The sequence below is a fragment of the Mesoplodon bidens genome (assembly GCF_964165515.1).
Source record: "Mesoplodon bidens genome assembly, chromosome: 9".
Lineage (NCBI taxonomy): Eukaryota > Metazoa > Chordata > Mammalia > Artiodactyla > Ziphiidae > Mesoplodon > Mesoplodon bidens.
The window spans coordinates 23,315,745-23,341,752 of NC_138166.1; the positions used below are offsets into that span (position 1 = coordinate 23,315,745).

Sequence of the window (26,008 nt, forward strand, 5' to 3'; positions counted from 1 at the left end):
CAAGAGGTCACGTTTGGTTTGATTTTGGGGTACAGGTGTCTCCTAGGTTCAAGTTCTTCCCCACCCCCGCCATTACCCGCTCTCCTGACAAGCTCACTGTTCTCTCCAGTGACACCTGGTACGGTAGTTAGACTCAATTTCCGTTTGCACATTTTCTAGTACAACAGACAGACAGTGGTGATGATGTGACTGTTAGTCACTGTCCTGGACGGCAGAGCGTATAACGTGCATCAACAACACAAGCCAGTGCAGCCTCGGCCCTGATTCATCAGCCTCAGGATTTGGACTCACCGTAACTCCAGACGTCACTCTGGTGGGTGTAAATTCGGTGTAAAATTGACTCCAAAGCCATCCACTTGATAGGCACCTAGGGATGATGACAGAGAAAAGTAATAAGACAACAATTAGCTTCCCTCTGTTGAACAAAAGTAAATCACACTGGAATAAATTACAAGCAACAAAGGTGAGGAAGCTGGGCCACCCCCAGCCCAACCTAGGCCCAGTGCTCCTTCCCGGCCGGGGGAGAGGCTCTAGTCTGGTAGAGAACAGGGCGTCTGTTAGGCCCAGAGCTGAGGCCCTTTGGTCTGTGGGCTGTTCTGCTGAGCTGGGTGCACGTGCTGGCAGCTGGGGGCCCTGGCTGTGCCCTGCGTCTGTGGCTGTTTGCAGGGATAGCCGCTTGGAGCCATGTGGGCCACAGTGAGAGCGGAGAGAGGAGCGGCTGAGCCAGAGCGTTCTGGAGGCCCATCAGGACACCCGCACCCCTCGCTGCTGGGAGAGCCCCCTGGAGAAGCCCCAGGCCCGTGCGAGAGGAAGAAGCCAATGCCGCCGTGGCCAGCGCCCCTCGGGAGCTGCTGGAACAACACGGGGCCCTTTCCGTGCCGCTCTCCCAGCTGTTCTTCTGAAGGGGCTTTACCCAGGAGTGGGAGGTTGAAACCTACCCGTGGCTAACGGTCACCTAGAGATGGAGCTGAACTCACGTGTACTGCCTTTGACTTCCGGGTGTGTCAGAAACATCTTTACGCACATTCCCAGCAAGTCCTGCTCCCCGGGCAGCTCTGGCTGCACGGCCAGAAGAGCCTGGCTAGACCCAGGTGCTGGTGGCCGCTGTGAGCTCACCCAGAAGGTCCTGAGGATGGCCCTCACATTGGTCAGCCTGCTGGCAGGAGAGTGCTTGCCCTTCCACAAGCCAGCTCCTTACTTTGCCCCCTTCTGCGTGGTACTCCTTCTCCTCGGCGCCCAGCAGTTTGGCCAGCCCGAAATCTGTGATCTTGACGTGCTGCGGCGTCTTCACCAGCACATTCCTGGCCGCCAGGTCTCGGTGCACCAAGCGCCGGTCTTCCAGGTAGTTCATGCCCTGCAACACGGGGCCGCGCGGTGAGGGGTGGGTGCTCAGCGGGCTCCCCTGGAGGGCACAGCGGGGATCAGACAGAGGGCGGGCAGCCCAGCGCAGGGTGCAGTGTCACGTACGCAACAGCCTCCGAGCCGGAGCCTGTCTGCGGACAGACTGCCCTCCACGGACACAGTGACTTGCACCTGGTAACATCAGTGACCAGAGTCTATCTGCTCCACGGATGAAAAGGGGAAGAGATGAAGACATAACTAGCTGCTGACTTACTAACGTATCTCCATCCAGTTACTCAAGTTTCAAACTCAGTTGAACAAATAGAAGAGGCCAGTGACAGAGCAGGAGCCCCGCCGTTGGGCCACGACCTGGTTACACGCTGCTCGCTGCTCGGGATGGCCGACCCCACCTGCCTGGCCTCGCCTTCCCCGCGCCACCTCCCCAGGACCCAGGGCTCTCATCACGCTTTCCTGGACCATCTTACATGATTCACTACCAGTGAAGGTTTTGGTCCTGTTTTATTTTCTCTTTTTTAAATTGAAATCACATGGATATTGAATTTGCTTTTATTGATACAAGGTGCCACTCCCTACCCACTCCCTGGCTGCCTCCATAACTGCTGTAATCAGAATCAAGGCTGGAAGAGAAAGAAAGAATACTTGAGAAGAACCCAGCACAGTGCCCGACACATAGTGAATTCTTGGATGTACAGTCACCCCTTGGCACCCATGAGACTGGTTCCGGGACCCCCTCTCCCTGCCACCCACCCTAACCAAAATCCGTAGATATTCAAGTCCCTTATAAAAAATGGAGCAAGTATTTGTTTGTAACCTACACACATCCTCTTGCATACTTTAAATCACCACTAGATTACTTATAACACCTCATACAATGTACATACTTGCAAACATAATATAAATGCTATGTAAACAGTTGCTTGCACCCAGCCAATTCAACTTTTGTTTTTTGGAGCTTTCTGGAATTTTCTTCCCATATATTTTTGATCCACTGTTGGCTGACTCTGCAGATGCAAGACCGCGGCTACGAAGGGCTAACTGTGTGACCCCTCACCTCCAGCCCTTGGCCACAGCCTCCTTGGTGGCTCTGTCACCTGCCCTTTCTCCCCTGACAGGCGGGCTCACTTCCTGCCCCTACTCATGGCTTGAAGCCGGCCCAGCTGAACCAAGCTTCCCTTGGACCCTCGCAAGCTCTAACCCGTTGACATGAGCTTGGCAGCCCTCGCCCCTGTGCAGGGCCAGACGGGCAGGCAGGAGAAGCCGGAGGGTCAAATTCTGCACACGGCCCGTGTGGCTGGAACCACGTCCTCTCCTACTTGCTCACAAAGGCGCCTCTCCTCTCCCCAGCCAGGGAGATGGACCACATTTCCAGCCTCCTTTACCGCCGACACTCATGAACTCTCCAGTGAAGGACAGGCACCACAGAAATGCTTACCGAAGGGCACAAAATGGAAATGAGTGGGCAAAACCAATTCTGCATTACTCTCAAGCTTTTTGCATGTAGCTCTCTTCATTTTAGTGCAAATGCAGGGAATACCTGTAGATAAGGATAGATCCCAAATTTTCTGGCAAATTCATTGCTTCCTTTTGCATAGATATCAAGTAAAAATTACTAATAAACTTGTCACATCAAAGTGAAGTTTACAAATTTTCTTTCTAGAGTTAAACTAGCCATCACAGGAAAACAGGATCTTATAAAGACACTACCCAGGAATTAGTCTTTGAGGGCTATTTTTGAGGCCTTTCATGTTTTTCTTTTCTTGGGGAAAAAAAAAATGATTCCCATGTGTCCACTGTATTATCTAGAAAGCTCCTGAATCTTTAAGATGCTGTTTGATTTAAATGGTTCCTTTCTAAGATGTCTCAGGTGCCGGGAAATAAGGTTAATGGGCTCATGTCTATTCAAGAGGAAGTGGGCAGGTGCTTCCCTGGAATAGCACTTCCAGGTTAGGAATCATTCCTTAGGGATGGAGCGTGGAGAGGGAGAGAGAAGCAGGGCTTCCTAGCAGAGGAGGACTTCCTACTCCCTGGCACCTTCCCCGCTTCACGGGGCTCCTTTCAGGAGCAACCGTCTCCCCTGTGGTTCACTAAGCCCTCTTCAGAGGGCATTTCCAGCTACATTTAACTATCGTCGTGAACTTTCTTTCTGCTTCTTTATGTGACTAACAGAGGATCTGGTGCACTGGATACATTTTTTACAAAAGCTTGCTGAAGATGAAGGAAGGGAGGGATCAATGAATGATAATAGCGGCCGACAGTTCCGAGCCAGGCATTTCAAACACACCTGCGCAGATGCCTCTCCTGGTGCTGGGAGGTCTGGTACCCACACAACAGCCTTGACAGCTGACCCAGGGGCCCAGAGCCTGGGCTGGTGCTGCTTCACAGACCAAGGGCTCTGAGGCCACCACTGGGACCGTGCCCTTCATTTCCGGCTGGGGCCTCCAAGTGAGACTTGTCTGCCGACCCAGAGACTGCTTCCGATGCCACACCCCACCAGCATCTTGGCCCCGTGCCGCTGAGGTGCCCAAGGGCAGGTGGATGGGAATCTAACGAAGGAACTAGCTCCACCCCCGCCCGTCCCCCACCTCAGATTTTTAAAGGAGCAGGGCAGCTGCAATAAACTGCAACGTTTTCTCCTAACACCAGCCTTCAGAGAAGGCTTGGGAAAGGGCAGGGAAGAGCGGTACGTGTCTGGAGCACACAGCTAGAGGGATTTAAATCAGACATAATTTCGGGACAAGATTAGACTCATCTGAACTTAGATAAAACTCTATTCCTTGGTCTCTGTCCCACATGATATGGCAGTTTGAAAGGCCATCTCAGTTATAATTCTAGGCCCAGCAGAGTTACAGTTTAACCAGCACCAAAGATAAGAGGCCTGGCATCGCTCGTGAACTCTCAGAATCCAAACAGAGAACCGCGGGAAACAATATCAGCGTCAGCCTCATGGGGCCTCTTGCAAACGCATTTCCCTGATTCTTCTCTCTGAGATCCTCACTTTAATTTAATGGAACGTATTTATTTTGCTAGTTAACACAGGACAGCTAGGATGGATGCTGCAATACTGAGGTTAAAAGGGGATATGAAGAGCCACCCTGGGACCTGAATGCACAGGAGACACAGGATGCTTCACGAGGGTTTTAAAGACCTTCCTCGCACAACACCCGGGGAAGGAGAGAGGCCTGGGCCGGGTGTGACATGTATGGACCGTATTCCCAGGCACTGCAGCATCCTGCAACTCTTAGGAGGAGCCCAGAGCGAGAGGCAGGAATGAGCTGCATTCCTAGTGTATTTTTTCACCACCATGTGGGGAAGTGGTGGGTAGGGGGGACGGACACTGACTTAGTGACTACGGAGGTGGCAGAATAGGAAACAGAGGGCCAGGCAGAGGGTTCTGGCAGAGTAAAGCGAAGCATGGCGTCCACACCACTGAACCCCTGCCCTCAGAAGAGGCAGGAAAGTGTCAGAATTTCCTCTTCCAGGCCCCAACCTCCTGCTGTGTAGGGACAGGAGGCCTGCTAGGCTCACCAGCTTGTGGGCTGCACTCTGACCCGTGACATCAAGTGCTGGGGAAAAGCACAGACCTGGGAGCAAGGAGCCCTGGGGTGGAATCTTGGTTTTGTTACTTCCTAGCTTGAGACCTGGGCAAGTTACTTCAACAGCCCTGCCTCCCTCTCCCCCATATGTAAAACGGGCTACTCAGAGGATTAAATGAGTTAATCCACAGGGCGCACTTGGGACGGTGCCCAGTGAGAGTCCTCCCCCGGTGCTGTGATTGTCATAATTTCCTCCTAAATGCCAAATCCATCCTCTCTTCTCCACCCCTTTTGCCATGACCTTGAATTAGGCTGCTGCCGTGTCCTGCTACAACTCCCAACAAAGTCTGATCATGAATAAATTCCCGCGTGGCGCCCTCTGCTTTCGTGATGAAGCTGCGCTTGCAGGTTCCTGCGGGGTCTCTCCTCCCCTCCGCCCGCCCCTCATCCCTTGGCAGCCCTCAGTGTCTCTTGGTCACCTCTCACTGCCCCCTCAGATGGTCCTCAGGACAGGGACGGGCTCTCACTCATGTCCACAGCACCACAGCCATGTCCAGGCTCCCGAGGGTGCAGGGCGGCCGCCTCACCACTGCCGTCCCCACACCTGGTGCTTGGCTGGCTGACTGAGCCCACTTGGCTGTCCCCATGTGACTCGTACAGCAGCCTCTGGGAGTCTGGTCCCTCGGCTCTCCTGCTCTGACCCACTCATTTCCTGCTGCATTGTTACCTCTGTATGGATCTGTTTTCCTCACCTGTTTGCAAGTTCGGGGAGATAGGAAATTTTGTCTTCTTTATATACATATTTCACATGATACCTAACACAGATAAATGCTCAAGAAATCACCAAGTGAAATGACCAGAAGTTGACGAATATGCTTTAACAGTACAGCAACTTTTGGCTTTATAGTGACATACTGTAAAGTGATCACTTAGCTTGATTAAGTTCAACTGTAATCTTGTGGAACGATGTGAGAATAAATAAAAAAATAATTCAAATAACTGAAATATCTGGTCACCGGATCTGCTGTGTGGCTCTGTCCCTGTCTGCGGTCTTGTTGCCCAGGGTTTTACGCAGGTACCTGCTCTGCAGCTGAATCAGCTCTTAGGAAGCGTCTTCCTCTCTGGCCGCGTGGATGGAGGCTGGAGGCCGGAGGCTGAATCACCACCCTCAGGCTGCACAGTCAGTCAGCGGGGTGGGGGCTGCCTGGAACCTCACCTTTCACCTTTAGGAGTTCTGATCTGGAGCACAGGAAAGCCAGGCAGAGGGGGGAGCATACCTGGGCACGAAGGCCAGAGCCACCTGGGCCCAGATAGGAGGCCGTGCACAGGACGGTCAGCATCTCCTCCCTGCCCCCGAAGGCTGCGCGAGGCTGACCGACAACGGCCCCTCTTCCAGCATGATTTTCATTCTCTCCCACCCCTGCTCATCTCATCTCATCTCTCACGACCAGGCTATAATCTGTCGATGTGGGTGTCATGACACGGCACCTAGACCCAGACACGAGTGGCCAGCACGCTCCGCTACGTCATCGGCAGGACCACCAGGATGGGTCTTCTCTTCGCTGCTCTCGTGCCCCAAAAGCACCTATAAATGTGTGAGCAGTGAAAACGCTGGGGCTTTTTCAGATGAATTTAGACCAAACTAAGTATCCCGTCTGCTTAAAAAATGGATCCTTCAAATGGAATGTTTTCTGAAGTTCATCCTTATTAAGTTTCATCTTATAGAATGAACTAGGCGTAGTTCGGTGCTTCTGAAGTTGTGGTCGGTTTCCTTCTGACAGCATCCACCCAACCCTCGACCCCAGCCCCCAGCTACCTTCAAACCTCACCAGGGCCTGGTCAAGTATCTGAAACGTATATTGTCTCTCTAAAAACTCACTTCTGTGAGATCTTAATCCAGGTTAGGTGAAAGAAAGCTCTGTGGTCCCAAAGGTTTGTGAAAATGTTAAATTAATCACAGCCTAGAGAGCTGATTTATGCAGGAGTTGGCAGTAACGTGCTCTGCGGTGCTCTAAGAGGAATGAGCCTGGCACGGCAGCGGTGTTCTCTAAACTGAATCGATGACAGACAGCATCTTTTGGATGCTGACATTTTACTACGTTATTATCCCATCTAATTATTTTGGGATTCACTAGCTGGCTTATGCAGCCAGAAAGAATGCACACACTTTCCGAAGCACCTAAGTCACCCCCCGTGAGTGAGAGCCCCCTGTACCTTCCCGAGCCAGGAGCTTAGGAAGTGGTGATGAGGGGGCAGGTGACGTCTCCACGGCCTCCTGAGACTTGAGTCTAGAATCCACTCTCACCCTGTGTGGAAGGGCACCTCTGCTTTCCCAACCCCAGCAAGATTCCCCACTAGGCCACCTCTATTTTTTTTCTTTTTCTCCTTTGCCCGTGATATAATTTTATTTGTCCTCTTAGCAGTTTAGCCAGGACAATAAACCTGTGTAATGGTACCCAGGTCTCCATCAATACTGGAAAACTTCCCAAGAGAGCCTGTGCCTTTGTGAATCAGGGAGGACATTTATAAGTCAATAAATCCCACCTTGAAAACGCCAGCAAGTTTAGTTTCTGGTCAGCCACTAAGTGTTTCTGGGTAGTTTCACTTCTAACTTTTACAGATAAAGCTGTTCAATACTTAGGTAAACAGTCACTAACCCAAGAGCAAATTTCTCTCTTTACAGCTGAAGAAACCATTATATTCCTTTCCCTGCAAGGACAGACACTGCATCGCCACAGCTATTCAGGTCCAGTGGCTTAGGTTTCCCTCGTGAACTAGAGAGCAGCTCCATCGCAGACAGATCTACCAGCTGCGACGTGAACCGACTTTGGATGAAAGTGAACCTAAACAAAGTTCAACAGGCAGAGCAGTGGATTGAAATAACAAGGTGAAATTCTGAGTAATATTATATACAGCACTATCTTGGAAAACTTGCAGGCCCTGGAAAGTCAACTCAGGAACTTTGGAAACTCATGGCTGACCAGGGCCCGCACAGAGCTGAACTCGCCCCGTGGCGGGCACTGCCGTGGTCAGGTGTTTGTTTCTTCCTCGTGCTGGCAGAAGACTGATTTTTGGGGTCAAATAAACTTCCATCTATGCAGACACTTGTGAGCAGGCAGATCTGAATGTAGGGTTGCCAAGGAGAGAAGGGGAAAAGCTCATGAACGAGAGAGGACCGGAAATAGGAGACGCTGCTCTAGGGAGAGAAAGTCGATATAGAACTAGAATAAGACAATCTTTCAGCTTAGATTTTCGTCACTAATCTAACTTAAATTAGTCAAAATATGGGGAAAAAACCCAGAGAGGTGAGCATGGGGTGCCTACTGGGGCCCGAGTGGGCACCTCACAGAGGCTACCCAGCACTGTTCTCGCTGCCGGGAGGACAGACGGCAGAGGCCCTTCTGCGGCCACAGAGAGACAACCCGCCTAAGAAAAGCCAGAATTGAGATGTGAACCCCCCAGAGTCACAAGCCCGGTTCCATACCAGGCAGAACTTGCCAAGGCTATGTGTCGCATCACATAAGAAGTCACTTTTGTGGAGCTGCCAACTGACACAAGATAATCAGAATGCTAAATATCCGGGCACCCTCTGGTGAGCTGGGCCTCATCACCCAGGCAGGTGTGCAGAGTTCTGGACGCCCTGCCTGATGGAGGCAGGGGCCAGGGCCTGGTTCTGACGGAGCTCACCTCCCAGTTTCAAGTTAAACAAGTAAATAAACCAGGTCTTTGCAGGTAGCAAGATGTGCTTTTAAAAAATAAAGCAAGTTAAGCAAGGTAATAGAGGCTGCCTGGGGTGGAGTGGGATAGCTTTGGTGATTTTCCTGCCTTAGCTAATCAGGGAAGAGACTAAGGAAGAATTTCTGGGGACAGGAGTCAGGACACGAGTAAACCTCCAGGAAAAATGCCATATTCAGCGAAAACTACTTGGGGCTAACGACCTCCTCCCCGACACCAGCCTCTGTTCTGGGCTGAACAGGTCCTCCCAGATCTCATGCCTACCCAGTACCCCAGAATGTAACCTTCTTTAGACACAGGGTTTTGCAGATCTAATCGGTTAAAGACCTTGAGATGAAGTCACCCGGGATTTAGGAATGACTGGTGTCTGCTAAGAGAGAGGGTGATGTGGACTCAGGCCTAGGGCAGGAGGCCACGTGAAGACCGGGGCAGAGATGGGAGGGACCTGGAGCCACCAGAGCTGGGGAGGGAGGAAGGATTCTCCCCTAGAGCCTTGGGTGGGGCACGGCCCTTCTGACACCTTGATTTTGAACTTCTGACCTCTAGAACTATGAGAGAGTAAGCTTCTGTTGTGCTAAGCCACTAAGTTTGTCGTGCTTTTTGGGTGGCAGCCCTAGGAAACTAACACGGTCAGACAGAAATAACCAGCCTTTTCATGAGACCACAGCACTCTACCAGGCTTTACCAGGCTCAGACCACAGGCTCTACCGGGACCACTGCCTGGCAGTGGCCACGTGACTCCTCTGCTGTGACCGGGGTCACGGCCGTGAGAGTGCCGAGAGCACCAGGCGATGGGCGGGGGTCCGAGAGGCGCGCCCACACCGCAGCGTGCCGGAGCCTCCGGGGCTGTGGCTGAGACAGCGACCCGGCGGGCACTAGAAGAGGGCTGAGGCAGCCTCCCACCGCCAGCCTCACCCTGCGCCGCTGACCCCAGAGGAGCCCGTCCTGTAGCGAGCGGCTCAGGCAGCTGCTGGCTGAGCGGAGCCCAGAACACGTTTTTGTCCGTCTTAAGTCACCTTCTACGCCTGCTGGGGGTTGAGCGAGCGAGTTCAGAGCATCCTCAGGAGTAAATCTGCAGGACGGACGGTGCTGCCGCCCCGGGTGAGGCGAGCAACCAGGACCTGGATGGGGCCTGGGGGACGAGGGGTGCCCTGTCCTCCCTGGTTCCTGCAGGCTCCCAACACCCTCCCCGGGGGCTGAGGGCAGGGCCTGCCCACAGATTCCATTCATTCAACGGAGTGAAAGGTATACCCACTGTCAGGAGAAACAGAATTTAGCTAGCTGGGCTGCAGATAACTGATGCCCTACGGGCATCAAGAGAGGGAGATCTGAAATGGAAGAACAGTCCTTGTGAGGCCGTATGAGCAGCTAAATACCTGGCGCACTGCTCTGCCCCTGGTCTCAGCTCCACCTGGCCACTGTCTGCCCCCTCAGCCCCTCCCTCGCTCCGGATCCAGCCTGTCGACGGGGACGCGTACGGAGCCCCGTGAAGCAGCAGAAACGTCTATTCACCTCCTGCCACCGCACGTCAGAGCCAGCACCTGTCTGTCCGCCCGGCCACTCTGTCACCTGACAGCCTTGGCCTGGTTTGCTGGCCTTGTGATCAAGTCCTGCCTGGGTGAAAGCCACACCTCCTCCTCGGCTCCCAATTACCACAGTGTTCAACAGAAAGAACGCCGGGGAAATAAGAACACTATCATCAACCATACTGAGAGCCCCCAGTACAGAGAAACCTGTGCAAATGTAGTTGAATAATTAGATTTTCAACGTGCAGTGGGACAGGCGCTTATCTGATGCAAAAGACAATTGATTCAGTTTAATCCAAACTAAAGAAGGGTGTATGCCATGTACATGCGTGTGCACACACATACACACACCCTCTTGGCAAACTCTATGCTGTCCTAGGATGGAGAACGTAATTATTAATTTCTTGGGTGTCTTTATTTCCCCTTTGCCGCTGTTCTTCGGGGCTCTCCCTCAGGATCCCTTCATCCCTGGAGGTGAGGGTGGGGCGGCAAAGCGACGGCAGCTGCCGGTGCTGCCTCGTGGCCCCGCCTGCCCTCCCTGCAGAGCTGCGCGCCTGCTCTGAGCACGCTCCTGACTCACCTTTGCGATCTGCACGCACCAGTTGAGGAGGTGCTGGGAGCCGATGTTGTCCTTGTGCTCACGGACGTAGTCCAGCAGGCAGCCGAAGGGCATGAGCTGCGTGATGAGCTGCACCGTGGACGTCAGGCAGATGCCCAGGAGGCGGCACACGTGAGGATTGTCCACACTGGCCATCACATAGGCTTCCTGGGGGGAGAGGAGGAGAGGGCGCATCAGAAAGGCTCCCCGCCGTGGCTAAAGGAAAAGGCAGACAGACCCTTTCCGGGTACAAAAGTCGAACATGATTTTGTTTGAAAATGTGCGCGTGTGGAGGACAAGGGGGCCCGTGAAACGTCTAGTGCAGTGGACGTTCCCGCAGGGTCTCTTGCACGCGAGGCTGTGGAGTGGCCAGGTGCTTGATGAGAGACGGCATCCTCTGAGTGCACATGCGGATGCTGCGTCGCAGAGTGGCCCAGGCAGCACTCGCCATCGGCAAAGCGTTGGGTGAAAATGAGACCTGATGTCTCCAAGTTTGGGCGATGCCGAGTCCTTACGAAGACCCCCACCTCAAAGCCAAAGATGCCACCGCTTAAAATGGTGTCAGGGCCGGTGGGAACCCGTGCTTGGGGCCCATACCCCGGTGAAGACTTGCCTGCTGACTCCGGAATCCCGGCTGTGGGCACCGTGGAAGGAGATGCTGAGAGCTCTGGGGGGATCGGGACAGGGAGGGGGACCTCACCTCCCCACAGAGCACCGGGGGCAGAGAGGGGGAGCCCCCCCGGCACTGCCGGGACCGCGGGCACCACTGCCACGCAGGGCAGAGAAGCCCTTTCAGTGCACCGTTTCCGGCTCAGAACTGGACGGAGGACGTTACACCTACAGCGATCGCAGACTCCGCCGGCGGCCCAGGATTCATTTCTGAAGAGGTGGTCTGTGTCGCCCTGCCTCAGCCTTGGGAAGGGAAATCCATGCTGCTCTGCGAAGCCCACTCCCCAGAGCCCCGCTCCTGCTAATTTGGAGGCTGCCGTGGCGGAAGCCTGGCACAGACCCACACCCATGGACTTTATGTGAACCCTTCTGCTATCCTTGGGCAGAAGAAGCTGATTTCATTTACAACCATGCACACCAACTGGGCCTCGCTTTTGTCTGACTACGAATTAGGGAATCCTCAATTTCCACCAAGAAACTCCATCTCTTTCCCTTTAGAATCCAAAGTGTGGGGGTGACATTTTATTCAGACACAAAAGGGATCCCCTGGTCTCCAAGAGAAAGTTCAGAGGCGCCTTTCCCCATCTGACCGCTGCTGTGCGCGGGGTGTGGCCCCTCTGTGCAGAAGGGAACACAGCCTGGGCCAGGTGAAGGCATGCGAGGGGGATGCTGGGGGAAGTACCACAGGAGCCAGAGGTGACAGTGGTGACAGACAGGTGGAGGGGCACGTACACATACCCCTAAACACAAACGTGATGGCACCAGTTTCTGGCCTGAACCCCTCCCCTGGCCTCACTGTTCCTGGGAAGCCTGCCAGGTCTCGCAAAGCCTCTCCTCCCACAGACCCCCTGGTCCTCCTGCTCTCTGCTCCCCATCTCTGCTCGCCTGTACCCGGGAGGGCCTTTGTCTGGGATGCCCTTCCACCTCCTCTTTCCCTGGCTGACCCCTCCTCAGAGTGCCTCCCTGAACCCCAATCTAAGTTAAACTCTCCTGGCATCTTGCAGTTTCTCCCTCGGGGGAGCAGGCTCAGCACGGCCTGCGAACTGGCCAGAGATGCCAATCCTTGGGCCTCACCTGGGCAGGGGAGCCATGTGAGATGCACGAGCTGGGGCTTGTTTGTCACCTCACCTCCCCAACACCTGCTCCTGCTGCGTCATTCCCGTGGTGCCCAATACATCTCTAGGCACAGAGCTGCCTCAGAAACACCACGGCTGAACGACACTGAAACCACACGAGACAGAGACCATGCCACGTCCACTACGGAAAGAAACCCACAGCTCTGACATCCGCTGCAGAGCCACCGTCTGTCTGGACGCTGCCCTAAGTGGAGACGCCCTGCTCTCACGGGCAGGCAGCCCTTCTCCTTGTCTGTGTTGTAAATGCAGCATCACAACAGCAGAGCAGGTGTTTAATACTATGGACCTTCTGACCCTTTGCTACTGATAAAAAGTTAGAACTGGAAAAGGCCTGCAAGTGGTTTCTTCTCAAGCCATTATTTGTCTGAAGAGGAAATTGAGGCCCAGTGAAAGATGACCAGAGACCACATTTCTTTTTTTGTTTGTTTTTGCGGTATGCGGGCCTCTCACCGTTGTGGCCTCTCCCGTTGCGGAGCACAGGCTCTGGAAGCGCAGGCTCAGCAGCTATGGCTCACGGGCCCAGCCGCTCTGCGGCATGTGGGATCTTCCCGGACCTGGGCACGAACCCGTGTCCCCTGCATCGGCAGGCGGACTCTCAACCACTGCGCCACCAGGGAAGCCCGAGACTGCATTTCTTATGTCAGGGTGGGGCCCACACCCAGGTCTCCCCCGACCTAGGCCCTCCTGGCACTCCCCTGCTTACCCCACGCACCGTGAGGCCTTGTTGAGTGCTCGGCAGATGGGCTACCAGAAAGCTCCACACCTTATGACACAGAAAGAGCACGTATATAAATCTGTTTTGCATTCTCATTCTGTTGCCTGCCCTAAATTTAAACTGGAAAGTCTATGGAAACATCAATAGGCCATGCAATCGCCAGAAAAGCACAAATCACGCCTCTCCCCCAGTCTGGGAAACTGTACAACCATAACACCAAAGAAATCCTCTGGCTGTTCTTATTTTCTTAAGATCTGGTTGAGACTTGGAAACATGCTGTATTCATTTTAGAGGGGAGAAAAATCTGCAGATCAGAGCAGTCTGAGCAGCCCATCTGCTGTGGGCCGTGGGGAGCTGACCTGGGGCTCAGGGAGCAGGGCATGGGCGTGGGTGTCCGGCCACACAGAGCCTGGAGCCCTGCCAGGTCCCCGCTCCTATTAAAATCTGGTACAGCCACAGATTTCTGCACCCCGAAGCCCAGGCACAATGGGGATGCTGTCTGGTCGTGTGTCCTATTCAGTGTGTGCAGGAGTTAACGTGAGCTTGGTTCTTAGCTTTGTTTTTCTTGGAATCTCAAAGGTGCACTGTGACCTAAGGCAAGAACGCTTGGTATTCCCCAGCCATCTCTGATTGGCCACCCCCGCCAGGCGTGCAGACTGGCAGGCAGAGCCCACGCTCGGAGGCTCCCAAGGCTGAGGTCAGAGTCACGTGGCAGGAGGGCCTCTGAGGCTCGGTGACCTTGAAAGTCTATTATTTTGTCCAACCTTTGAAATTTGGGGGGTCTTCCTTCTTGCCGTCTCCCTCAGCTGTGAACTAGTTTACATTAAAGATTGGGGAAAAAGGATTCCACTAGACTTTAAACTCCTTCAGGAGAGGCAGACGCTTAACTTTAAGAATATTTCTGAAAGTGTCCCATTAACTAAGCCACCACTGACCGCAGCGTGCGCCAGGGCTAGAGGGTGTGCGTGCTGGGCCTCAGTGCTGGCCTGGGCAGGGGAATAAGAGTACGGGTTGCTGGAGCCATTTACAAGTGCGTGTGAGTGTTTCAAAGCCCACGCTCAGGGTGTCCCTGGTGGCGCAGTGGTTGAGAGTCCGCCTGTCCATGCAGGGGACACGGGTTCGTGCCCCGGTCCGGGAAGATCCATGGCCGCTGAGCCTGTGCGTCCGGAGCCTGTGCTCCGCAACAGGAGGGGCCGCAGCGGTGAGAGGGCCGCGTACCGCAAAAAAAAAAAAAAAAAAAAAAAAAAGGCCACGCTCAGCCCCCTGGGCTGCCTGTCACAGAATTAACTTGCCCTTTAACTCACTGTTGAAACTGGCCCTCAAATCACTGGCGGCTGCTTCAGCTTTCCCTTCCCTCAGGGGCTCCCCACGGCTGCGCCCACCCTGCGAGGAAAGACAGGCTCCCTGTGCATGCGGGGCAGAGGGAGCTTCGGGAAAAGCAGGCGGAAGGCCTCAGGCTGCCACCCCTCTGGTTACAGCCACAGGATGGGTGTTAGAGCAGGAAGAAACCGGGGTGGGGGTGGGGGACGCAAGGAGAGAAGGAGAGCAGGACAGAGACGGCGCAAGAGGCGAAATGGCACGTCACACTTTTTTTTTTTTTTTTTTACCTTGTCAGTCTTTCCTTTCTCTATCTTCTACCCCAACTCTGGCCCACAAAAGCAGATTTCCTCCAGTTTTAGGGGTCCTGGAGGGCCCTTCTCAGTGAAGCTACTTCCTTCCCAAAGTATAGCTACTGTCTTCAAAATCGCCCTTACTCTGCGTAGTGAATATTGTTAAAATTCACATCTCAACACCGTTTTGTGAAAGTGATTAGAATGTCTTAAATGAGTAACAAATGAATTAAGGAAGCAAATTCTGCAAAAAGATTTTCTTTTTAACAGTGTAGGAGAAGGAGCTAGAGGTTGAAAGTGAAGAGACTTCACAAATCCCTTGTTTGCTGTACTTCTTGTGGTTATGGAAATAGGAGTCGACGTTACGTTAACAGACTGTACGTTCATTTGTAAACTGTTAAAATGAAAGATAACTTTGCTTGGTAAGCTATCATCAGTGTGTGAGACCTCCTGTTGCACTGTGTTAATACATCATCCTTCACGTCGAAGATACTGGGGTGGGACTTTCCTGCTGCGATGAAAGGAGAGGAGGCTGCCTGGAGAAAATGGGGTCGGAGAGAGTGCGCTCCTGGGAAGCTCACTGTCTGAACGCTTTTTAAAAAAGGCCCACGTTTGCTTTGCTTACTGTATATTCTGTGGGTTAGATACAAGAGTGGGGAAATGTTATATTTGAACTTTGTCCTTCGTGGCTGTAACACGAACTAAGTTCTCTAGACTTTTGACTCAGTAAAGGCAGTCATTTTCCTTTTTCATTGACTGTTTCCCTAATTCACCGCTGAGCCCCTCCAGCTCCTCTTTCACTGGCTCTGCTTTGGGACGAGAGCAAGAGAAACCCACATCCACCACGGCAATCGGAGGCCAGCGCTGTTAGCCCCGGACCCCAAGGGTGTGTCCACTGGAGCCTCCTGAGCTTCTACCTGCAGAGGGTTCTGCCCAGCTCCAGGCTGGCCCCTCCTGCATCCAGCCTCTTTCTAAGACTGTGCAGCCCCCTCACTCCTAGTGAGGGTCCAGGGAAGGTGGAAAAAGTTTAAGAGAATCGCAAGTAAAAACATGTAGCAATAATCTTGTGGAGTATTTCAGAGAGTCCATAAAGTAGCAATCAGCAGACGATGGAAATAACATTTAAATTACTTTGAGAAAAAGTACAGGAGGGGAGCAACATATTATAGAGTTCATAGAGCATCACAGTGTTAATCCTAGGCACCTTTACAAAGCCATTTCAAAGATGAGCTAGCTGGTGGAAGAAAACCAACATGCATTTCAGAGTCAGAAGTAACCACGTGCTGGAAACCTACCCCAGCCACGCGACCCTAAGCATCAGGCTGCTTCATGCCTCCGTTTCTTCACTTAAAGCTTGGTGAGCACAACACCTAGAGCAGCACAGGCCCACCAGGAGCAGTCACTGAGGGGTAAAGCCACTACTAGCACGGGGACGGCCCCTGGTGGATGCCCAGGGACCGCAGGCTTCCATACTTTTGGGGGCCGATAAGAGAATGGAAGAGTGAGTCTTCTCTACGAGAAAGAATTATACCAACTATAGCCAGAAGGAAAAAAGACAGGAAAAGTGACCGTTTAGAATGCAGTGATGACAGAGTCTAAAACAGAGCAATGTTTTGCCAACCACGAAAAAAAGGTGGCTTCTGGTTTCCAGGCCTGCAGATAGCTAGAGAATAAAGCAGAAACTCACATCAAGGATTTCCTTGTTGGCTTTTGGAGATGTGGCTTCTCTTAATTCCTTGATAGCCACAGGAATTTTAACCTTCTCGCCTTCTGGGATCCAGAGTCCCTGTGACAAAGAGAGGGGAAGACATTGGCTGGCAATCATCATACACGTAACATACGGCTCCTAGGCCGGCTGGGCGTCATTAGTGACCCCACCCCAAAGGGCGAGGGGCTCGAGCACAGCTCTGTACCCAAGGCCACTGGTGCTGGGAGTCACGACAGCTCAGCAGCTCTTTAGCTATCATGTTCCAGAAATCAGAGTAGTTAGACAAAACCCCTAAGCTCGTGCCAGTTACAGTCAGTGTGAGTCATTTTGTCCAGAATTCTGAGATTCTGGGTCTAGGCCTAACTGAAATCAGACTATGGGGATGTAGGAAAAAGAAATGAAGAGGAAGCTGTTCTGAGCTGGGCTTTATTCAGATGCTGCTGTGCCGTGATAGGCAACCCTCTTTCAGACTGACCTGTGCCACCCACCCCTCGGAAAGCTCACACTGTCCTCCTGAAAATGCCTGTGCCTGTGTACAGATCTCACCGGACCAGTTACTTGTCACTGTGATTATAAAAATTTCCTCTAGACAACTTGAAAAAAACACTGGAATTTCCTAAACCCTCAGTGACACAAAGAGCATGTGACCTTGATAAAGACCACAGCAGAAGGTGCCCGGGACCCTCGGGGGGCTCACCTTGTACACCGTGCCGAATGCTCCAGAGCCCAGCACCTTGACCTTTTTTAATTCCGTCTCCTTTAAGATCCTCAAGAGAGCTTGATTGGGAGCTTCTCCGCTGGGCGTCAGAGGCTCGACAAGCTGTGACAGACAAGAGGAAGAGACGATGCCCGCCGGGCCGGGGAGAGGGGTGGCAGGTCCAGACACCAGGGGACAGAACTCACGGCTCTCACTCCGGAGACTGGGACACCTGTTCTAAGGAACTTGGTGAGACACTCGGAAGGAACAGGGACTGACACCCCCACCCCCCGCCCTCCAAAAAAAGGCATCCTTGAACAGAACAGCTCCTTTGCAGTAAGTGCAATTTCTATTTCTGTGTCCGGGCCGAGAACACTTGGGGAAGGACAGTGTTCTGTGGTGGTCACTTTGCTAACCGGTCGGGCCCCTCACAGCCGTGATGCTGTAGCTGCAGTGGGTCCCTCTTCCCAGGGCCTCTGGCTTCCGACATGTTGCCGGACACGGATGCCGGCTGAAGAATCACGGACAACAAGGTCACAAACGTGGCTCCAAAAGGAGCAGCCGCTGGTGTGGACAATGGCATTTTCCAAAGTAACACCTCCTGAGCTCACATTTCTGTGCACCAGCCTTCCCCTTAGCCGGCCCGAGCGCCCGCCCCACGAAGGCAGCGGGCGCCCCGGCTTGGTAACCGGCCGTGGGACTTACCCTAGACACAGCTGCATTCCCCTGGATACAAGTACTAACATGTGCATGTAGTTGCTTATAACTGGACTTTCAGAGATTCTTCCGACTTTTTCTTCGTGATAAAAAGAGCACAGTAATACATCTTGAAAACTCAACCCTCGGGCTGCGGCGCCTCCCCGCCCCCTCGCGCGCGGGGCTCACCTCGCGCTCCTGCAGCAGCCGGCGCAGCGTGCGCTTGCGTACGATGCGGCGCCTGCGCAGAAAGAGGCCGACCCCCAGGGCCAGCACCAGCGCCAGAAGCAGGGCGCCCACGAGCCCGGTGGCGATGGATGGAATCCTGGGCCTGCAACGAGGTGGACACGCAAAGGGGTGAGGTTTGTTACGTTGCCATTTCACATATTTTCCGTACGTTCTGATGATAGCATGACGTCATTTAGGGCTAGCTCAGAAAGTGGAATAAGGCGCAGCTCGTAAAGGAGAAAGGAGGGCGGACTTGGAGCCCCAGGGCAGGGTTTCCAACTTCCTTCAGTATAGGAGCCTGCTTTGTCGCACGTTTTACACTGAGGTATCATTTGGACTTCTCCCTATAGCAATCATACTTTTCATCTGTTGATTAAGAAAACACATCATTTAAAAAGTAACTCAGAGTTCAGTCCTGCTTTTCCTATGAATCTGTGTGGCTCCCCGGAGTGTCTCCATGCGTTTGAGGCACGCCCTCCGCACGTGACACCTGCGATGTCTGCTGGCCAGGCTGGAAGGAGGGACCCTTTCAAACCTGTGGAGACTTCCCGAGGGGTCCGGGGCTTTCAAGATGGGACCAGAGCCGTAGGAAGTGCTGTATGCATGAGCGTGGAGGGGGTGAGGAAGTGACAGGATTTCCACACGGACAGCAGAACTGTCATGGATGAGTGATGTCATCCTGCAGCCACCCCTCCCCCCATAGAGCTCGGGGACAGCAAACACCCAAAACTCAGGTTCTAAAGCTCACGGGGAAAGAACCGTCTGAATTAGATTCTGAATTCAGAATCTTCATAAAGCTTTTATTCTTCAGCACCTGTGCCATCTAAGCTTCTGGTAAGCTTTATATTTTCAGGTAGAAATGTTAACGAATATCAAAGATTAATCAGTAGCACCGTTTGCACCTAAAAAAATGTGCCAGCGTTCTTACGGATTTCTCATAAGTGGGTCAAATGTACTTCACGTAAATAGTATTTATGACACTTTCTTCTTAGCAAGTGCAAAAGTCATCTCCTGAGTTATACCATCTTCCCAATTAATGCAGTTTGAATTAATGGGTTTTTACCATTTTGAAGGGGACACTGAAAGATATAAGGAATAATTTGTACAGAGTATGTGTTCCATGGGAAGTAGGGGGAGTGAAAAGAGAAGAAAAAAATTAAAAGGGTAACTATAACAAAGAATGGTCGTTGACCGGTTTCAGGGTGGGGGTGTGATGGAAAACCTCATTACTAAGACGCTGATTGAAGCACGAATAGAGGACGAAGCTTGCTGGTGTCCTCGTGGCTCAAGTGAAGAGGGGCGTAAAAGGAAATCTTTATCTTTGAGAAACTGACCTATTTGTCTTTAATGTCACACTTGGTAGCAGAAGGGATCAGTTATCTTGGCTGATTCTTCGGCAAGAGACTGAGCTGACTGGCATTGAGGAAGCTTGTTGAGGGGAGGAATTTGGTAAACATTACTGGAGATGGCAGAGGTTCCTGGATGTTTGGCCAGTGTTTGGGGATATCTGGTCAGTGTCTTGTGTATAATTCTGATTCTTTGATAGACATTATTAATTGATAATATCACTCTTTCCTGATGAGTCTGAACAGGAAGTCCCAATTCTGCTTTTCTCTGTGCAGCATTTCAGGCAGTGACGGCTAAGTCATCACAACTGAAATGCTGAAGGAAGTCCTGTGTTTAGGAAGGGAAGTAAGGGGAGAAATTCTCCCAAGGTGGACCTCTGTCATTGAACAGACAGGTCATTCAAACACAGGTTTGTGGTAGGGCCAACTGGGTCAGCGAGGAAAGAGAAGGGAAGCTGGGGGAGGAGAAGGACCCAGCAACCCTGGTGACCTAGGGAGCAGGTCTGCATGTAGAAGTGCTGGGCAGTGAGGCTGGCTCCACGTGGATGGAGGAGGCCCAGCACTCCTGTCCTGCCCTCCCCCTTGCCCCCGCCCCGCCCCCCGGCCCCAAAGCACAGCCAGCAGCGTGGGCAGGGTGAGCTCTGCTAAGAATGCCCAGGCTGGCCCAGGGTGAAGTGAGAACCGGCCAAAGCAGAGGGCAGTCGGAAAAGAGGGAAAGCAGTACTCTCGCCCATAGCGCTCTTGGGTCATTTCTGATCAGGTCATCACATACAAAGTGTCACACTTACCCACTCACTGCACAGCCTTCAGGACCTGGCCCAGCACAGCTGTAGGAATTGAAAGAGAAATACACATTTCGATCATTTTACTTCTTTAGCACTTTTTCTTGGAGAGATTTTATTAAATCATAAGGCAATGTGTGTTAAATGACTTTCAAATCATTACAATCACAGTGCGTCTCAGTATTGCTTAAGCATTTGTTTATTATGCATTTATTCATTTGTTCATTCACTCAGCAAGTATTTTTGAGTGTCTACTTTGTGATAGGGATTGTTCTAGCATTGAACAAAGTAGACATTTCTGGTCTTCATTATTGACATTCATGTCTTCCATTTGACAGAGGTTCAGAGAGCCCACAGCTGGCTCTAGAACATCAATGTGGGCAGGAGGTAGAGGGAGCTGAGACCAGAACCATTTCCTGGGGCACACTGATGAAGGAGCTGGGGGGGGAGGGGCAGGGAAACGGGGATGATGATTTCAGACCCCGAAAGCCAGGGGCTGGCTCCATGCACTTCCACACAACTGCGATGTTGTACGTCAAGCAGGGACATCATTTGTCCTAACGTGACCCCTCAGCAGCTGGGTTCCCGTTCTGTGGGGCACCACCATCTGTTATTTTGATGACAGGATGATGGCTGAAAAGGCAGACTAAGTTGGCTTTGAAGGACAGCAATGTTTGTCAATAAAAACGTCAACAGGAAAATAAAATATTCCAATTAAATGGAGAAGACTGATGTTCACGGCCTGGGGAAAGGTGAAGAAGCCTGGTTCAGGTATGTGAAGAGGACCGGTGCTTGTTACATGCGTACTGTCAACTGGTTCTAATCATTTTCTGTCTCATTCCAAGGGCTCTGATCTCTATACTGTACTCCTCTTGGTTTTGAAGGTCTGAGACCTCTTTTCCGTGGTGTCAGACAATGCAGTCTCGGCCCTGCAAGCTTTCGGGCCTTCATCCCTACACCCGACACAGGCTTCTTCAGGCAGTGGAACACACAAGGAGTTCTCCTTTTTTCACAATCTTTTATCTCCTAGGATAATCGTCAGAGACAACATTCTCTAATGGATAACCATTGGTAAAATTAACCCCTCCTCAAAATACCCCTCCTCACTAGTGTTTTTATATTTTCCCATAATGCCTGTTTAGTTTCCAGACCGTAATAGAATGGGAACTCTGTGCATAGTGGTGCAAACTGGAATTGCAAGCTTTGGACAAGAAGCAGGGTTTCATGCAGCCTCTGAAAGTGCTGCTGGGAAACCTATGGGGTTTCTAGCAAGAAGCTATGGACAAGGGAGACGCTCATAGGGAGAGCTCGGCCAGTTTACATTTGAAGAGATGATGGACAAGGGTAGTGACTGGACAGGTGCCCTAAGAGGGAACCATCTGAATATCAAAGGATTAAGGGGTCCTTGGGAAAGCTGATGGTGCCCTGCATAATTCTGCAGAAATGATTATCAAATATCAAGCAAAAGAGGCCATATCATGCTATCATTTAATTTTGTCAGAAAAATTATTCCTTGTCTCCCACTTGATTTATTATTTTTTTGTTCCATGTAATTAAAATAGGCAAAATTTCGTGTTCTTTCGTTTAATTTATTGGCATAAAATTTCAAAGAAACCATCCCCTGACGACTTACTATAAAATGTGGTTCCATTTAAAAGTGGATTTGTGGACTTCCCTGGTGGCGCGGTAGTTGAGAATCCGCCTGCCAATGCAGGGGACACGGGTTCGAGCTCTGGTCGGGGAAGATCCCACATGCCGCGGAGCAAATAAGCCCATGCGCCACAACTACTAAGCCTGCACTCTAGAGCCTGCGAGCCACAACTAGTGAAGCCTGCATGCCTAGAGCTCGTGCTCTGCAACAAGAGAAGCCACCGCAGTGAGAAGCCCGTGCATGGCAACGAAGAGTAGCCCCCGCTCGCCACAACTAGAGAAAGCCTGTGCACAGCAGCGAAGGCCCAACACAGCCAAAATAAATAAATAATAAGTAAGTAAGTAAGTAAGTAAGTAAGTAAGTAAGTAAGTAAATAAAAGTGGATTTGCTTCAAGTTTGCCGACCCATTCCCTGGGGTAAGCAGACCTGCCCTGTGGGAAGGGCACGGCTTCTGGGAGCAAGCATGCGCCTGTAACCTGGGCTCTGTCACTGCTGGCTGACGAGTCATGGTGACCCCAGAGCCTTCCTAAGTGTTTCTTTAACAATACAAATGGGGAAAGCAGCGCGTTCGCTCTTAGTCATGGTTGAGACTATGTGTTTGATGATGCTGTGCACATTGCAGGTACACAATAAAAGAAATGTTTTCTTATTTACCCTCACCCCATCAATATTTCTCCATATTTAAAAACTTAAATCCATTTTTAGTATGTAATTCCTTTGGGAGAAGATAGAGATAGTAATAACAAGATTACGGAAAACTATATATGTTTCTACCAGTGCTATATGCTCAGACACACACACACACACACATAGAAACACATTTATTTCCCAAAGATAGAAAAAACAGGAAAAATATATTTATTTTATATAGGTAGTATAATTCTATTTTAGAGAATCTGCTCCAAAACTGCTTATTTTGGGGAATATGAAAAAAATAGACTAAGTGAAAAACTAGCAAATTACAGTTTATACTATGTTTTGTAGAGTTTGCAGAGTGGTCAGTATAACCAGTGTGCTGGTATACCCAAAGGGAAAAATATGAAAAATCTTGAAATTCCTACCAAGGAGGTATTTGGTAAAGTTCAGAATTCATTCTGGATTTTAAAAAAGAGTTTAAAAATGGAATAGATAACTGTTTCTTTAAGAAGATAATAAGAATCTCACATTAATAGCAAATATTGTTCTTAATGGTGATTTATTACAGCCATTCCCACCACCATCAGATATAAAATTCTCATGTCCACTACCATTGTATCTGATATTATTCTAGAAATTCTGGCCCTTGTAATATGACTTGAAACTTTTGGAAAAGAGATACAGATACCATTACTGGAGATGATATAATTGTTTTCCTGGAAAATTCAAGACCATGAACTAAAACGCTAATTTCAAAGGAAGTTCAGTAGAGACCACCAATATGAGATGAATATACACCTCCACCAAAAAAAATCAAAGGCTATCTTATATATTAGATATAATAAATGAGAAGATATACTAGAAAACAAGGTCCACTTCACAGTAGCAAAAATAAATACAAAATGTTTAGGCAGAACAGGAAAGAACACAACTAAAACTTTACTGAAATATAAAAAAGAATATCTGAATGTATGAAGAAATTATCATTTCCTGACTGGGAGTACAAAACATTGTAAAAATGTTAGCCCTACTCAAATTAATTAATTGGCTTTAGTGGGGTTTGTGTGTGTGTGTGTGTGTGTTAAACTTGGTAAAATATTCCAGGTCACTTGCAACACACCAATTGGCTTAGACTAAGATTAGAGGGGGAAGACAGTCACATGCAAACCACACAGGAAATGCCCAGGCTTCCTACATGTTAGCTGGGGAGTCAGCTGCCTGGGACTGAAACTCTTGGACCACGGGGTCATGGAATGATGAAGCCCTTCCGTTTACCCTCATGATGGCTGAAACTCAAGAAGGAACGTGAAACGATGGAAGTTGACCAGGGTACCAGTCATTCCCAAATCACTTGTCTCCAGGCTCAGGCTCTTCCATATAAATGCAGTTAAAATAGGTTTTTTGTAAAAACTTAGGACATACTCGGAAAACTTTCAAGACTCCTGATGTTTGTAAGTCTAACTGGAAGGTTTTGCACCCCTTCAGAACACTAACCATCACTGTCACGGTCATAATTACCACCGTCACTACCAGCAGCACTGGCACCATTACCTCCTTCACCAGCATTATAACCGCCACCATTGTTAACTGCCACCTCGTCACCAGCTCCGCACCGCCATCTGTGCAATCACTGATTGAGTGCTTGTGTGGTCCACGCACTATTTTAAGTACAGTACACGTATTAACTCAAGATCTCAAAAATCCTGTGAGCAATGCAGTCTTATTATCCTAATTTACAGGTGAGGAAAGTGAAGCACAGAGAGGTTAAGGCACTTCCCCAAGTCCACACAGCTAGTAAGAGATGGCTCCAGAGAAGAGTAACGGTGCCAAATAAAGTTGAGGATTATGAGAGATAGAAGGGAATGTGAAATATATGGGACAACTTCTCCTTCTGATTTCTGGTAGTCCAATTTCATTGTCAAATTTATCATGTTAGTAAATAAGATATATACGTTCTGAGTGCGTCTGCTAATTACAGTCAAAATAGTTTTAATTTCCCTATTAACAGCTTAGCAATCAACTAGCTAAAAGAAAAAGCACCTTTAGGCAACATTCCAGGCAATGTGATCTTCTATTAATTGTAAACCAATAAAAGATTCCCACAGGAATCCCAGTCCTCTGGAAATATATATATATATATATATATATATATATATATATAGAAACCTTTGGGGACGGGGCAGGACCTCTGCTCTTGTTCCCCCTGTCCCTTATTCTTCTTGTTGGGACATCCTGGCACTGTAGAACAGGGCCCTGGCACAAGACACACCTGGAGAGGCTGAGAGGCTCTCCCGCCAGCACCATGATCTGCCCACGAGCGTATCATTGCTGCTGCCGTGGCCGTGGGTCCAGAATACCTGGAGGAACTGACTCAGATACAAACCTCTGTACTTGACTGACTGGAAAGTCTGGAGACATTTTCAATCTACAGATTTGCAAGATGGGAAGCACCCTGTTCTCCTGCCTTTTCCTTTGCAGACCCAGAGCTTCCTGCACTCACCCGTAGGTGCAGCTGTGGTGGCACAGGTGACACACGTGACTGGCATCTGCAAACTTCCAGATCAGGGTGCTGTTTTCTCCTGTGACTCCAGCAGGGCAGGTCTTGACGCAGTGAGGGCCGTCAATGTTGTGGGCACACTTTACACAGCTGCCTGGTCCCTGCACCGAGGTGGAAAAACCGTTTCATAAATCAAACATTTACTTATGTCTCTCTCTTTTTCAGAATGAAGTAACTTTTTTTGTTTTGTTTTGTTTTGTTTTTGCGGTACGCGGGCCTCTCACTGTTGTGGCCTCTCCTGTTGTGGAGCACAGGCTCCGGACACGCAGGCCCAGCAGCCATGGCTCACGGGCCCAGCCGCTCCGCGGCATGTGGGATCTTCCCGGACCGGGGCACGATCCCGTGTCCCCTGCATCGGCAGGCGGACCCTCACCCACTGCGCCACCAGGGAAGCCCCAGAATGAAGTAACTTTTTACTTAAAATGCTTATCCTGAAAAAAAATCAAACGATGTGGAAGTTTTTAAAGTGGACAAGCTCTTCTGTGACTCTGCTTGCCTGATGTGACCACTGTTAACAGCTGAGAATAAAGTCTTCTTGACTTTAAATGTATATTTTATATATATATATATATAACATGAAAGAAACTGTACTATTTGCTTTATTACATTTTACTTAATACACTGTGGGCATCTTTCCTTGTCAAAGCATTCTTGATTGGCCTACATGTATATTTATATCCTTATCGGTCAGATGGACTTCCTTGTGAATCGTGTTTGGAGTTGAGGGGGCCTCTGTGGGAAGCTGTACTCACCAAGGCCAAGCTGAGAAAACCCACACCTACATTTCTCCAGTGCTGAGAAGGTAGCATGTGTAAGTGCAGTG

At 50.6% G+C, this 26,008-nt stretch overlaps 1 protein-coding gene across 1 annotated transcript in view; it reads right to left on the reverse strand.

The window, feature by feature from the left end:
* Positions 1 to 26,008, reverse strand: part of EGFR (epidermal growth factor receptor) — a 197,083-nt gene that overhangs the window by 14,542 nt on the left and 156,533 nt on the right. Inside the window, exons 15-22 of the mRNA XM_081244819.1 lie at positions 25,129 to 25,286; positions 20,348 to 20,386; positions 18,175 to 18,316; positions 17,290 to 17,412; positions 16,572 to 16,670; positions 10,737 to 10,922; positions 1,199 to 1,354; positions 292 to 367 (exon numbers count right to left, since the gene is read on the reverse strand). Coding sequence (XP_081100945.1) covers positions 292 to 367; positions 1,199 to 1,354; positions 10,737 to 10,922; positions 16,572 to 16,670; positions 17,290 to 17,412; positions 18,175 to 18,316; positions 20,348 to 20,386; positions 25,129 to 25,286 — 979 coding nt within the window. The remainder of the gene's footprint in view (positions 1 to 291; positions 368 to 1,198; positions 1,355 to 10,736; positions 10,923 to 16,571; positions 16,671 to 17,289; positions 17,413 to 18,174; positions 18,317 to 20,347; positions 20,387 to 25,128; positions 25,287 to 26,008) is intronic.